This window comes from Entelurus aequoreus, linkage group LG20 (assembly GCF_033978785.1).
Source record: "Entelurus aequoreus isolate RoL-2023_Sb linkage group LG20, RoL_Eaeq_v1.1, whole genome shotgun sequence".
Lineage (NCBI taxonomy): Eukaryota > Metazoa > Chordata > Actinopteri > Syngnathiformes > Syngnathidae > Entelurus > Entelurus aequoreus.
Window position 1 is genome coordinate 43,143,649 of NC_084750.1, and position 15,493 is coordinate 43,159,141.

The window sequence follows — 15,493 nt, forward strand, 5'->3', positions numbered from 1 at the left end:
ATATATCGCGGGTTTGTCTCTGTGCGATATAGAAAATGACTATATCCTGAGTATTGGAGTATACGTTCTCAGGCAGTTGCTTTTAGCTGCGGGCATTACACTACAGGCGTTTCTCACTCTTTCTTGTCTCTCCTTCTCACAGAGACATTAAACAAGCGCACCTTCTTACATACGTTGCATACTGTCGCGCGTGCAACGTCATACGCGACAGAGGTTTGATTGATTGATTGAGACTTTTATTAGTAGGTTGCACAGTGAAGTACATATTCCGTACAATTGACCACTAAATGGTAACACCCCAATAAGTTGTTCAACTTGTTTAAATCGGGGTCCACTTAAATTGATTCATGATACAGATATATACTATCATATATACTATCATCATAATACAGTCATTAGAGAGAGAGAGAGAGAGAGAGAGAGAGAGAGAGAGAGAGAGAGAGAGAGAGAGAGAGAGAGAGAGAGAGAGAGAGAGAGAGAGAGAGATCAGAAGGCATAAGAAAAAGTATCTGCATTTGATTGTTTACATTTGATTATTAGCAATCTGGGGAGGGTGTTAGTTTAGGGTTGGAGCTGCCTGGAGGTGAACTTTTATTGCGGTTTTGAAGGAGGATAGAGATGCCCTTTCTTTTATACCTGTTGGGAGCGCATTCCACATTGTTGTGGCATAGAAAGAGAATGAGTTAAGACCTTTGTTAGTTCGGAATCTGGGTTTAACGTGGTTAGTGGAGCTCCCCCTGGTGTTGTGGTTATGGCGGTCATTTACGTTAAGGAAGTAGTTTGACCTGTACTTCGGTATCAGGGAGGTGTAGCGGATTTTATAGACCAGGCTCAGTGCAAGTTGTTTAACTCTGTCCTCCACCCTGAGCCAGCCCACTTTAGAGAAGTGGGTAGGAGTGAGGTAGCGGCATGGGTAACGTTAGTTGCGGTGCTAGTGGTGATACGAGAGAAAGAAGGTGCGAATCTGGTAACAAATTAGGGAATAATTAAGTCCCAAGAAAAACAGCAGGCGTCTGGCGGGGTTTGGCTTCAAGCGGGAATATGTTGAACAGACAACCGTAATATGTCAAGTATGCGGCAAAAGCGTTGCTACAAAAAAGTAGCATTACTGCTAATTTGTAGCATCATTTGAAAAGTCACCTGCTAGAGAATGAAGAGGGCTTGAAACTCCATTGTAAGTTAATAATACTAACGCACACACTCATAAATGTGTTCACATAATAGCTAATGCTAACAATGCTAGCTTGATGACATTACGAAAGCACATACTATATTTGCATTAAAACACTCAAAGACATCACACGGGACGGTTTAGTAAGTAAGAATTGTTAGAGTTGTATTGTGAAACTTGAATGAAACAAAGTATGTGCTCCAATCACTCTATCACAAAAAAATAAGAGTTGTAGAAATGATTGTAAACTCAAGACAGCCATGACATTATGTTCTTTACAAGTGTGTGTACACTTTTGACCACGACTGTAGCGGCCACATATTAACTACCCCAGTGTTTTTCAACCACTGTGCCGCGGCACACTAGTGTACCGTGAGATATTGTTTGGTGTGCCGTGGGAGTTTATGTCATTTCACCTAATTGGGATAAAAATATGTTTTGCCAACCAGTAATTATAATCCGCAAATGTGCCGTTGTTGAGTGTCTGTGCTGTCTAGAGCTCGGCAGAGTAACCGTGTAATACTCTTCCATATCAGTAGGTGGCAGCCGGTAGCTAATTGCTTTGTAGATGTCGGGAACGATGACGATGGTTTGCAGGTAAAAAAGGTATCTAATGCTTAAACCAAAAATAAACAAGAGGCGAGTGCCGCTAAGAAAAGGCATTGAAGCTTAGGGATGGCTGTGCAAAACTAAAGATGGCCGATAATATCGGACTGCCGATATTACCAACCGATAAATGCTTTAAAATGTAATATCGGAAATTATCTGTATCAGTTTCAAAAAGTAAAATGTATGACTTTTTAAAACGCCGCTGTGTACACGGACGTAGGGAGAAGTACAGAGCGCCAATAAACCTTAAAGGCACTGCCTTTGCGTGCCGGCCCAGTCACATAATATCTACGGCTTTTCACACACACAAGTGAATGCAATTCATACTTGGTCAACAGCCATACAGGTCACACTGAGGGTGACCGTACAAACAACTTTAACAGTGTTACAAATATGCGCCACACTGTGAACCCACACCAAACAAGAATGACAAACACATTTCGGGATAACATCCACACCGGAACACAACATAAACACAACAGAACAAATACCCAGAACCCCTTGCACCACTAACTCTTCTGGGACGCTACAATATACACCCCCCACCTCAACCCTGCCCCCCACCTCCCCCAACCCTGCCTACCACAACCTCCTCATGCTCTCTCAGGGAGAGCATGTCCCAAATTCCAAGCTGCTGTTTTGAGGCATGTTAAAAAAAATAATGCACTTTGTGACTTCAATAATAAATATGGCAGTGCCATGTTGGCATTGTTTTCCATAACTTGAGTTGATTTATTTTGGAAAACCTTGTTACATTGTTTAATGCATCCAGCGGGGCATCACAACAAAATTAGGCATAATAATGTGTTCATTCCACGACTGTATATATCGGTATCGGTTGATCGGTAATTAAGAGTTGGACAATATCGGAATATCGGCAAAAAAGCCATTATCGGACATCTCTATGCAAAATTAAAACTGAACTGGCTGCAAAGTAAACAAAAGCAGAATGCTGGATGACAGCAAAGACTTACAGCCTGTGGAGCAGACGGCGTCCACAAAGTACATCCGTAAATGACATGACAATCAACAACAAAATAGGAGCGCAAGACAAGAACTAAAACACTACACACAGAAAACAGCAAAAAAGTCCAAATAAGTCAGGGTGAGATGTGACAGGTGGTGACAGTACACCTACTTTGAGACAAGAGCTATAGTGATGCATGCTTGGTTATGCTTTAAAGGCCTACTGAAATGATATTTTTTAATTTAAACGGGGATATCAGATCCATTCTATGTGTCATATTTGATCATTTCGCGATATTGCCATATTTTTGCTGAAAGGATTTAGTAGAGAACATCGACGATAAAGTTCGCAACTTTTGGTCGCTTATAAAAAAAGCCTTGCCTGTACCGGAAGTAGCGTGATGTCGCAGGTTGAAAGGCTCCTCACATTTCCCCATTGTTTACACCAGCAGCGAGAGCGATTCAGACCGAGAAAGCGACGATTACCCCATTCATTTGAGCCAGGATGAAAGATTCGTGGATGAGGAACGTGAGAGTGAAGGACTACAGTGCAGTGCAGGACGTATCTTTTTTCGCTCTGACCGTAACTTAGGTACAAGCTGGCTCATTGGATTCCACACTCTCTCCTTTTTGTATTGTGGATCACAGATTTGTATTTCAAACCACCTGGGATACTATATCCTCTTGAAAATGAGAGTCGAGAACGCAAAATGGACATTCACAGGGACTTTTATCTCCACGACAATACATCGGCGAAGCACTTTAGCTACGGAGCTAACGTGATAGCATCGGGCTTAACTGCAGATAGAAACAAAAGAAATAAACCCCTGACTGAAAGGATAGACAGAAGATCAACAATACTATTAAACCATGGACATGTAACTACACGGTTAATGCTTTCCAGCTTGGCGAAGCTTAACAATGCTGTTGCTAACGATGCCATTGAAGCTAACTTAGCAACGGGACCTCACAGAGCTATGATAGAAACATTAGCGCTCCACTTACGCCAGCCAGCCCTCATCTGCTCATCAACACCCGTGCTCACCTGCGTTCCAGCGATCGACGGAAGGACAAAGGACTTCACCCGATCATCCGTGCGGTCGGCGGCTAGCGTCGGATAGCGCGTCTGCTATCCAAGTCAAAGTCCTCCTGGTTGTGTTGCTGCAGCCAGCCGCTAATACACCGATCCCACCTACAACTTTCTTCTTTTGCAGTCTCCATTGTTCATTAAACAAATTGCAAAAGATTCACCAACACAGATGTCCAGAATACTGTGGAATTTTGAGATGAAAACAGAGCTTTTTGTATTGGATTCAATGGCGTCCGAATACTTCCGTTTCAACCATTGACGTCACGCGCATACGTCATCATATCGAAACTTTTTCAGCCGGAAGTTTAGCGGGAAATTTAAAATGTCACTTTATAAGTTAACCCGGCCGTATTGGCATGTGTTGCAATGTTAAGATTTCATCATTGATGTATAAACTATCAGACTGCGTGGTCGCTAGTAGTGGCTTTCAGTAGGCCTTTAAAGTCATATCTAACAATTGCGACAACGACTTTTTAATGTCAATATCGGATGATGAGTTTAGTTTTTTAATGTTTTCTGCTGGTGGTGTTTCCTGGGATTTTTTTTCCATGAAAAACAATGTGCCTCGGCTCAGAAAAGGTTGAAAAACACTGAACTAGACAATGGAGGAGCAGTGGGAACTACCTGACCGACTGCTGCCTCAACGGCCCCGAAAAGGAAAAACCATCCAGGAGCGTCCGGGGACCAAATCGATGCACGGAGGCTCTCAATCTGGAGCCCGGGGTCTGCGTGGAGCATTTTCTCTCCCCACAGAACACACTCGACATGTCTAAACAGGCAAAGATCCATAATGCATTTCTTTCTTGCACACTTTCCCTAATTCCTGCAGAGCGAGCCAGCAAAGGCACCTCTGGCAGAGAGTTGGGGAAGGAGAAACAAGACAAAGACGGCGGTATCGACAGAAAATGGCCAACTGCAACGCCAAACATTGTCTACAGCACGACTGGGAAGATCAATGGTTCCTCGCAGGTGTTTTTGACAAAGCCTGTATAACAAGCGCAGTCAATAATTTACCAGAAGGCGGGAGAGGAATTAGGAGAATTAGAACAACAGTAAAATAGCTTCTACCAATCAGGGGAGGGAATTGACTCTAATCAGAGGTAACGTGTGGAAGCCATGGACTGCCAGGGCTGCAGGCAACAATATGACAAACGTGAATAGAAGGGCGTGGGTGCAGCCTGTAATTGACGCTAATACCAGTAAAATACAGCTAATGCTGCATCGGGGTTGAAAGGTCTCCAACATGCGTGCGTGTAATGCGGCTTAAATACATACTGTGAGCACCTGGCTGGGGATGGAATGGAAATGTGCAAACCTTCCTGACACAATTGATCAAACGCAGTACGACTCGCCGTTATAGTCGAACCCAGGGGTCGGCAACCCAAAACGTTGAAAGAGCCATATTGGACCAAAAATACAAAAAAATAATAATCTACCGCAAAAAAGGAAAGGCCATATATAGTAAGTGTTGTGTCTATATTAGCTATATTAGCCTACTATCAAAATGACTTTAAACATCTTATATAAGTTTTATAATGAAGACAATACATGATGTAAGTGTTTACATTAGCTATATTAACCTACTATCAAAATGACTTTAAAACTCTTATATAAGTCTCATAATGAACGCAACACATTACATAAGTGTCTATATTAGCTATATTAGCCTACCATCAAAAGGACTTTAAAAGTCTTATATAAGTGTTATAATAAGGACAACACTTCACGTAAGTGTCTATATTAGCTATATTAGCCTACTATCAAAATGAATTTAAGTTTTATACAAGTGTTATAATAAGGACAACACTTGATGTAAGTGTCTATATTAGCTATATTAACCTACTATCAAAAGGACTTTAAAAGTCTAATAATGAACGCAACACATTCCGTAAGTGTCTATATTAGCTATATTAGCCTACTATCAAAAGGACTTTAAAAGTATTGTATACATCATGTGTGTCTACTTTTAAAGTCATTTTGATGGTAGGCTAATGCCTACCATCAAAATGACTTTAAAAGTCTTATATAAGTCTTATAATGAACGCAACACATTACGTACATGTCTATATTAGCTATATTAGCCTACTATCAAAAGGAATATAAAAGTCTTATATAAGTCTTATAATGAACGCAACACATTACGTAAGTGTCTATATTAGCTATATTAGCCTACCATCAAAAGGACTTTAAAAGTCTTAAATAAGTGTTATAATAAGGACAACACTTCATGTAAGTGTCTATATTAGCTATATTAGCCTACTATCAAAATGACTTTAAGTTTTATACAAGTGTTATAATAAGGACAACACTTGATGTAAGTGTCTATATTAACTATATTAGCCTACTATCAAAATGACTTTAAAAGTCTTATAAAAGTGTTATAATAAGGACAACACTTGATGTAAGTGTCTATATCAGCTATATTAATTACTATCAAAATGACTTTAAAAGTCTTGTATAAGTCTTATAATGAACGCAACACATGACGTAAATGTCTATATTAGCTATATTAGCCTACTATCAAAAGGACTTTAAAAGTCTTATAAGTGTTATAATAAGGACAACACTTCACGTAAGTGTCTGTATTAGCTATATTAGCCTACTATCAAAATTACTTTAAAAGTCTTATACAAGTGTTATAATGAAGCTTTATATAAGTAGTAAGTGTCCCTAATTAAACAATATTGCAGTCTACAAAAGCATGTTTGTCAAAAGAAAAAAGTTTACCAACCCACTTCAATTAAAAAAAAACAGCATAAGTAAGTAATAATCAAAAGTACCGTATTTTCCGGACCACGAGCTGCACCCACTAAATTTTCTAAGAAAAAAATATTTGTTTGTATATGAGCCGCAGATATATGAAATGAGATATTTACATGGGAAGATTTTGTAAATATTTACATACCTTAAATTGTTTCCAAACAGTGTTTTTAATAAGGTTCAAGATGTTTGTCAGGATTCGTAATCTTTGTTCTTTGTAAACACTTTGAGTCTAAACAGTTCCTTAAAGTGAATTATTTTAGTACATTGACTTCTTTGCTTAATTCATTTCATATTTTTGCCGTTGGCGATGAAGAATCCATAGATTAGACGCACCTCTGTATAAGACGCAGGGTTCAAAGCTATCAATACGGAAAATGTGGTATGGACTATGACTCGTGCTGATATTGTATCGAACTCATAACGCCAATACTCAAAGCTTCAATTTAGTATTGTAGTATTTAGTATTCAATCAGAATGTGCAATAATGTAATTTTACTTACTGTGCCTTGTATATAGATTTTTTTTATTTTTATTTTAGCTAAGTACCGTGTGACTTGTTGAAGGGTGGACTAGCAAAGTAAGATTTTCATTGTACGGCAAACTGTCTGTTTAACTGTGCATATGACAATAAACAATCTTGAATCTCGAATCTATCGTAAGTGAACAAGTTGCATCAGGACACCCCTATGATAAAGAGTTATTACACGTAATTCAACGGTTTTTGATTGTGTTCAGGATTTGGGTCTTTACTATTTACTTTGGCCAAAGCAGGTTAATCTCCAACCATGAACCAAACAAAAAGACGTGCATCAGTAAGTCAACGACAAAGCGCAGCAACATCTCACTGCAGGGTCTTTGAATAAAACGTGAAGACTTCAGGCCTACCTTGTCCGCAGGTTCCCCGGACTGGGTGGCCCGTCGTAAACGGACAGGATGTCAAAGTCCTCCTCCAGGGCGAAGCCGAGAAACACCAGCTGTATCCGATTGTGCTCGGCCGCTACAATCACCCACGTGCAGTTGGCGTAGTTGGGATAGCCGTACGGGTAGCCAGGGCTTTCTATCGTCCCGTTGGAACTGTGTAGTGTGTAACTGCAGTTCTGACCTGGTGGGGGACAAAAAGGACAAAGTGCATTCATTTAATGGAGAAATGTATACATTTAAACAAAGGTTGTAGCATAAAAGCCAGCATCTGTGGTGGTATGGGGGTGTATTAGTGGCCAAAAACATGGGTAATTTACACATCTGTTAAGGCACCATTAATGCTGAAAGGTACATACAGGTTTTGGAGCAACATATGTTGCCATCCAAGCAACGTTATCATGGACGCCCCTGCTTATTACAGCAAGACAATGCCAAGCCACGTGTTACAACAGCGTGGCTTCATAGTAAAAGAGTGCGGGTACTAGACTGGCCTGCCTCAAGCAAGAATGGGAAATATTTCCACCTGAAAAGCTTCAAAAATGTGTCTCCTCAGTTCCCAAACGTTTACTGAGTGTTGTTAAAAGGAAAGGCCATGTAACACAGTGGTAACAAAGACACTGTGCCAACTTTTTTTGCAATGTGTTGCTGCCATTAAATTCTAAGTTAATGATTATTTGCAAAAAAAACAGTAAACTTCTCAGTGTGAACATTAAAGATCTTGTCTTTGCAGTCTATTCAATTGATTATACGTTGAAAAGGATTTGCAAATCATTGTATTCTCTTTTTATTTACACATGCCAACTTCACTTGTTTCGGATTTTGTATACATGCATGCATGTTATTGTTTCGTAAATGCAATAATATTTAGTAGTGCAGAGGTGATTGACACTTATTGGAACACAGCTATGATTTCAGAGCACCTGTTTTTTGGTGTGTTTTCAGGAATGAGGATGGCATCACCGTTTGACTTTTTTATGACAGTCACAGGTTGTGTTAACGAGAGTGCAAAATGTAGCCGTCTCCCGTTTATCACGGCTAATTGATTCCAAGTCTGACGGCCGTAAACACATTTCCACCAAGTAGGTTTGTTATGAATAAATCAAATGTTTTCATTGAGCATAAAAACTGTTTAAAACTTTTTAGATACATTTTTAACATAATTAGAGCCCTATAAGCATGAAATATCACCCGACGCAAGTCCCGCTCGGTAAATATCTATCTATCGCCGCAATAAAATAAATGAAAATAAGACTGGACTTTAATACATATAAGACATAAATTGGGCCAAACATTTATAGATTATGCAAATTTAAAACACCTGCAGCAAAGTCAATGTGCAATATTTGAAGAACTATGTGGCACTCTGTAGAATGCTAAGAATTACATTTAATTGTGATGAATCTAAATTATCGTATAGCGACCCTTAGATTAAGCTAATACATTTTAAGCGTTTTACGGCATTTATTTATATCCCCAAAAAATATATCAATGCTTATTGGAAACATACATACACACATACATATATATGCGTGTGCATATGTAAATATATATATATATATATATATATATATATATATATATATATATATATATATATATATATATATATATATATATACATATATATATATATATATATATATATATATATATATATATATATATACATATATATATATACATACATATATATATATATATATATATATATATATATATATATATATATACATATACATATACATATACATATACATATACATATATATATATATATATATATATATATATATATATACATATACATATATATATATATATACATATACATATATATACATATATATACATATACATATATATACATATATATACATATACATATATATACATATATATATATATATATATATATATATATATATATATATATATATATATATATATATATATATATATATATATATATATATATATATATATATATATACACACTACCGTTCAAAAGTTTGGGGTCACCCAAACAATTTTGTGGAATAGCCTTCATTTCTAAGAACAAGAATAGACTGTCGAGTTTCAGATGAAAGTTCTCTTTTTCTGGCCATTTTGAGCGTTTAAATGACCCCACAAATGTGATGCTCCAGAAACTCAATCTGCTCAAAGGAAGGTCAGTTTTGTAGCTTCTGTAATGAGCTAAACTGTTTTCAGATGTGTGAACATGATTGCACAAGGGTTTTCTAATCATCAATTAGCCTTCTGTGCCAATGAGCAACTAAACCCAACTAAATCCGAAATAGGAAAAATCAGCAAAACAATCCTGGACAGAATCAACACAAAAATTACAGACAAAACCCCACTCAACCAATGGAGAAATACAGCAGCAGTAATCAAATTGTTCAGCAGCATCCAAGACAAACAACAGCACAACTTCATCTCCTTCGATGTCGAAGAATTTTACCCTTCCATCACGCAAGACCTACTGACCAAAGCACTAGACTTTGCCTCGGACTACGACTCAATCACAGGCAACGAAAGAAACATCATCATCCACGCAAAGAACTCCATACTCTTCCGCAACGGTACACCATGGCAAAAAAAGAACAATTCAACATTCGACGTCACTATGGGGAGTTTCGACGGAGCAGAAACGGGCGAACTTGTTGGGAGTTTCCTCCTCTCCCAGCTCGCTAGCCTCAACCTGAACCTTGGTATTTACCGTGATGACGGACTGGCAGTGTGTCGCGCCTCGCCAAGGAGCAGCGAGAATACCAAGAAGCGTATATGCCAAATCTTCAAGGAGAACGGTCTACGGATCACAATTGAAGCCAACAAGCAAACCGTCAACTTCCTCGACGTCACTTTCAACCTGAGGAATAACAGCTACCAACCATTCACGAAACCCAACACAACACTCCAATACGTGCACCATGACAGCAACCACCCACCCACCACCACGAAAAGAATACCTACCGGAATTAATAAAAGACTATCGATGCTGTCATCTAGCAAAGCTGAATTCGACAAAGCAACCCCCCCGTACCAAAAAGCACTTGATGAATGCGGCTACAACTTCACCCTCACCTACGAACCCACGCCAGGAAACCAACCAAAAAGGAGCAGAAAACGAAACATTATCTGGTACAACCCCCCATACAGCAAAAATGTCTCAACTAATATTGGCCACAAATTCCTCACCCTGATCGACAAACACTTCCCCAAAGGCAACACCCTAAGAAAAGTATTCAACAAGAACAACATTAAATTGAGCTACAGCTGCATGCGACAAATCATTTCAAACCACAATAAAGCAATTGAAAAGGAGCCGCCCACCACCAGGCAGAACGACTCCAAAACCGACAAAAGCTGTAACTGCCGCAAGAAACCTGATTGCCCTCTCAACGGGGGGTGCTTACAATCATCAGTTGTTTACCAAGCAAAGGTAATTCGCAAGGACAGTAACACATCCGACACATACGTAGGATTAACTGAGGGAGAATTCAAAACCAGATGGAACAATCACAAAGCCTCTTTCAGATGCAAAAGACTCCGGAACACTACAGAACTCAGCAAACACATTTGGAATCTCAAAGACAATAATGTTGAATACTCAATAACATGGCAAATTCTTGCATCCAGCACACCTTACAACAGTGGTAACAAAAGATGCAACCTATGCTTAAAAGAGAAACTGTTTATCATATACAGTCCAGAGTTGTCATCCCTCAACAAGCGCAGCGAAATTGTATCAGCATGCCGTCACAGAAGGAAACACCTCCTAGGTAACACATGAGTCAATCACCACGCTCCCACGTCTGCCTGTACCCACCCGCTCTGTGCCCTATATAAACCATGGTATGTGAATGCTTCCATTAAAATCTCCTGAGGATTGAGGAAACCCCTCATGAAACAGGCCTGTAGAGATGAAATAGTCTTGTGATTTTTTTCCCACACATACATATTACGCTCTACCACGGTATCGAGCACTATTTTTTGGATAATCTAATTAAGACATATATATATATATATATATATATATATATATATATATATATATATATATATATATATATATATATATATATATATATATATATATATATGTATATATACATACATTATACATATACACATAGACACATACATACATATACACATACACACATACATACATTATATACTGTACATAAATACATATACACACAAATACATATATAAATATACACAAACACCTACATACAGTACATATATACACATATAAATATACACAAACACCTACATACAGTACATATATACACATATATACATATATAAATATATACAAACACCTACATACAGTACATATATACACACATACATATAGATACATATATATGCGCACACATACACTCACACACAATATTATTTTGCAAATTAATGGGACTCAGCGTTATCTTGGTAAAGTTTAATATACTGTATGTTCTCTCATTTTCAGCCAAAACCTGACTACAGATCACAAAATGATGGACCACTTTTAAGCCCAAAGCCAACAGCAACGTGTCAAGTCCTAATACAATTCCATTTTTCTGGCAGAGCTGCACACTTAGATATTCTCACTGCAGGACTAAATTAGAATGTCATGCAACAATACATGCTATTAATAAAAAATGAGTGCACTCCCTTTGTTTGCTTGAGCCAGAGACCTAAATCATAATGCAGCCGGCATAACAATGTAATTAGGATGGAATAATTGGAGGGCATCTGTTATCTGTTGCGCTCAAATTACTCAAATAGAACAAACAATACAGCACAAAATGTGGACGTGACGTTTGTTTTGTACAATTGTATTATCAATCCATGCACGTTAAAAAAACACAAGTTTTTTGGCTTTCAGGTTGCATATCAAAATGTTTGATTTCGATATGAATTTTTATGAACTGAATCCTTCCCAATTAAAAAGTAAAAAACAAATATTCAGTCAAAGGCTGGACTCCAGGGAGGGAGTCCAGACTGAGGCCAAGGAAAAATACCTCATAGCTGTAGCACACACAGACATGTTACATAGAATCAACAAAACTTGCAACAGAGGGGAGGGAGTGGGAGCTACGGCGTTGGGCGGGTGGGTGTGTGTGTGTTTGGGTTTGGGGGGGTGCATATGCTCATTGTCCAGGGTGAAGTGTTGTATTGTAAGCAACTAGAGATGTCCGATAATATCGGACAGCCGATATTACCGGCCGATAAATGCTTTAAAATGTAATATTGGAAATTATCGGTATCGGTTTCCAAAAGTAAAATGTATGACTTTTTAAAACGCCGCCGTGTACACGGACGTAGGGAGAAGTACAGAGCGCCAATAAACCTTAAAGGCACTGCCTTTGCGTGCCGGCCCAATCACATAATATATACGGCTTTTCACACACACAAGTGAATGGAATGCATGCTTGCTTGCTTGCTTAGGCGGTCCATCGTAGTCGAAGATGACGTAGCTTCCATTTTGTTGCTCTGGTCGGTGGCTATCGTTGCTGACGACGATGCCACTCCATATGACTATGAAGTCCGATCCTGGAACCACACGTCCTGCTACAGTGGGGACATGTCAGGCCTGGATCAGGGGGCTGGGATGGTTCTGGAACTGCATGGTGGTGTCTTCGCCTCCGCTGATCCCTCCGGTGTTGGTTCCGACACTCCTCCAGATACATGACCCCGTCATGGCATAGCGAGCGCCACAACGATCGATTGGCTGCAGTTGTCTCAAGTTCGTAGGGTTTGATGTTGCACCTCTTCAATATCCCTTTCAGTTGGTCTTTGTACCGCAGCTTTTGTCCTCCGGGCTTTCTGCTGGCTGAAAGGAGCTGACCATAAAGCATCTGACGAGGCAAACGGTGTCCTGGCATCCGGATGGTGTGACCAACCCACCGGAGTTGTCGCTGTGCCAGGGTGGCCTCTATGCTCATGGACTCAGTGCGCTGTAAGATGTCCGTATGAGGAACTCGATCCTGCCATGTGATGCCAAGAATGCGTTGGAGACATCTGATGTTAAATGCATCAAGGCAGCGGATGTGTCTGCGGTATATTGTCCAGGCTTCTGACCCATACAGCAGAGTTGAAACACACACCGCCCTGCAGACAGACACTTTCGTTGAGGTTCGAAGGTGGTTGTTTTCAAACACCCGGGAGCGCAGTCTTCCAAAGGCAGAGGAGGCTGAGTTGATACGAGCCTGGATGTCATCATCGATCTGGCATGTTGGGGTCAGAGTACTGCCGAGGTAGCAAAATTGCTCAACGAGTTTGAGGGGTGTGCCGCTGATGGTAAAGACAGGGGGTGTAGGGGATGGGGACCTCTCCTGGATGAGAACCTCTGTTTTCTGGATGTTGATCACCAGACCTAGTGAGCGGTAGACTGATGACATGGTGTCTAGTGCATGCTGCATGGCATCAGGAGTGTGGGCGAGGAGTGCGCAGTCGTCTGCATATTGCAGCTCCTGGATGTTGGTGCCTGACATCTTCGTCTTTGCCTGTAGGCGCCGGATGTTGAATAGGCTCCCATCCAGGCGAAACTCGATGGAGACACCACTATCCTTTGTGATGGACTGGCGGAATAGGAGTGTGGCTGCTGCCAGGAAAAGATTGAAGATCGCTGGGGCCAGTACACACCCCTGCTTCACCCCTACTTTCACTGGGAAAGAGGGGGACTGTTCACTGCCTACAAGTACACAGGCCTGCATACCATCGTGAAACTGTTTTAGGATGCTGAGAAACTTGGGGGGGACACCAAACTTCCTGAGGATGCTCCAGAGCAAATCACGGTCAACTGTGTCAAAGGCCTTGGTGAGGTCAATAAAGGTAATGTAGAGGTCCTTGTTTTGTTCCCTGCATTTCTCCTGGATTTGACGGGCAGCGAAGATCATGTCTAGTGTACTTCGGTTCTTTCTGAAGCCACACTGTGTCTCTGGGAGGATGCCCTCTGCTAGAAATGAAAGGCGAGAAAGCATAATTTTCGCAAGTACCTTGCCGGCCACTGAGAGAAGGGAGATACCACGACTGTTTCCACAAGATGATTTATCTCCTTTCTTCTTGTAGATGGTGACAATGTTGCTGTCTTTCCATTCTTGAGGCAGGGCCTCCCTGTGCCAGATGGCTAGTATGAAATGAAACAGCTTCCGCTTCAGTAGATAGCCTCCCTTCTTCAGTATCTCAGCCGGAATTCCGTCAGGGCCAGGGCTCTTGTTGTTTTTGAGGCTCCTGATTGCAGTAAGGACCTCACTGAACATGGGGGGATCATCAAGGAAGGGAGAAGGCGGGAGATCTGGGAGTGCATTGAGCACTGATGGATCAGAGGGGTTTATTTTATTGAGCAGTGAGTCGAAGTGCTCAGCCCAACGCTCAAGAATTTGTTGTTTATCCTTGAATAACACGTGTCCGTCTGCGGATCTTACTGGAGCGATGCTTCGCTTTTGTGGGCCATAGATGGATTTTGCAGCAGCGTAGAATGCGTAGGTATTATTAGCATCTGCATATCCCCGGATCTCCTGGGCTTTTTTGAGCCACCACTCATTTTCCATGAACCGCAGTTGTTTCTGTGTCTCAGCTCTGGTTGTTTTATAATGGTGGAGGAGTGATGGAGAGTGAGGGTTGGAGAGCAGGGCAGCATGGGCTTTGCGCTTGGCGTCCAGCAGCTCCTGTATTTCTACCGAGCTGTTGTCGAACCAGTCTTGATGGTGCTTCTGAGTAAAGCCGATGGTTTCAGAGGCAGCTTGATGTAATGTTGACCTCAGTTTTGCCCACTCATTGTCCATGTCACAGGTGGTACCGTAATCCTCCAAGGTGGAAAGCCCCGCAGCTAGCTTGCTGCGGTAGTGAGATGTACACTCTGGAGAATCCAGGGCCCTGCAGTTCAGTCGCTTTCTTGGCTGCTGTTTCTTGTGCGGGGGTCGGATTTTCATCCTCAGCTTGGATCTGATCAGCCGGTGGTCAGTCCAGCATTCAGCCCCACGTAA

The 15,493-nt window shown here is 40.6% G+C and overlaps 1 protein-coding gene across 1 annotated transcript in view; it reads right to left on the reverse strand.

Moving 5' to 3' along the window:
• Window positions 1-15,493, reverse strand: part of csmd2 (CUB and Sushi multiple domains 2) — a 691,992-nt gene that overhangs the window by 613,096 nt on the left and 63,403 nt on the right. The window contains exon 2 of the mRNA XM_062030117.1: window positions 7,485-7,701. Within this exon, the coding sequence (XP_061886101.1) occupies window positions 7,485-7,701 (217 nt within the window). The remainder of the gene's footprint in view (window positions 1-7,484; window positions 7,702-15,493) is intronic.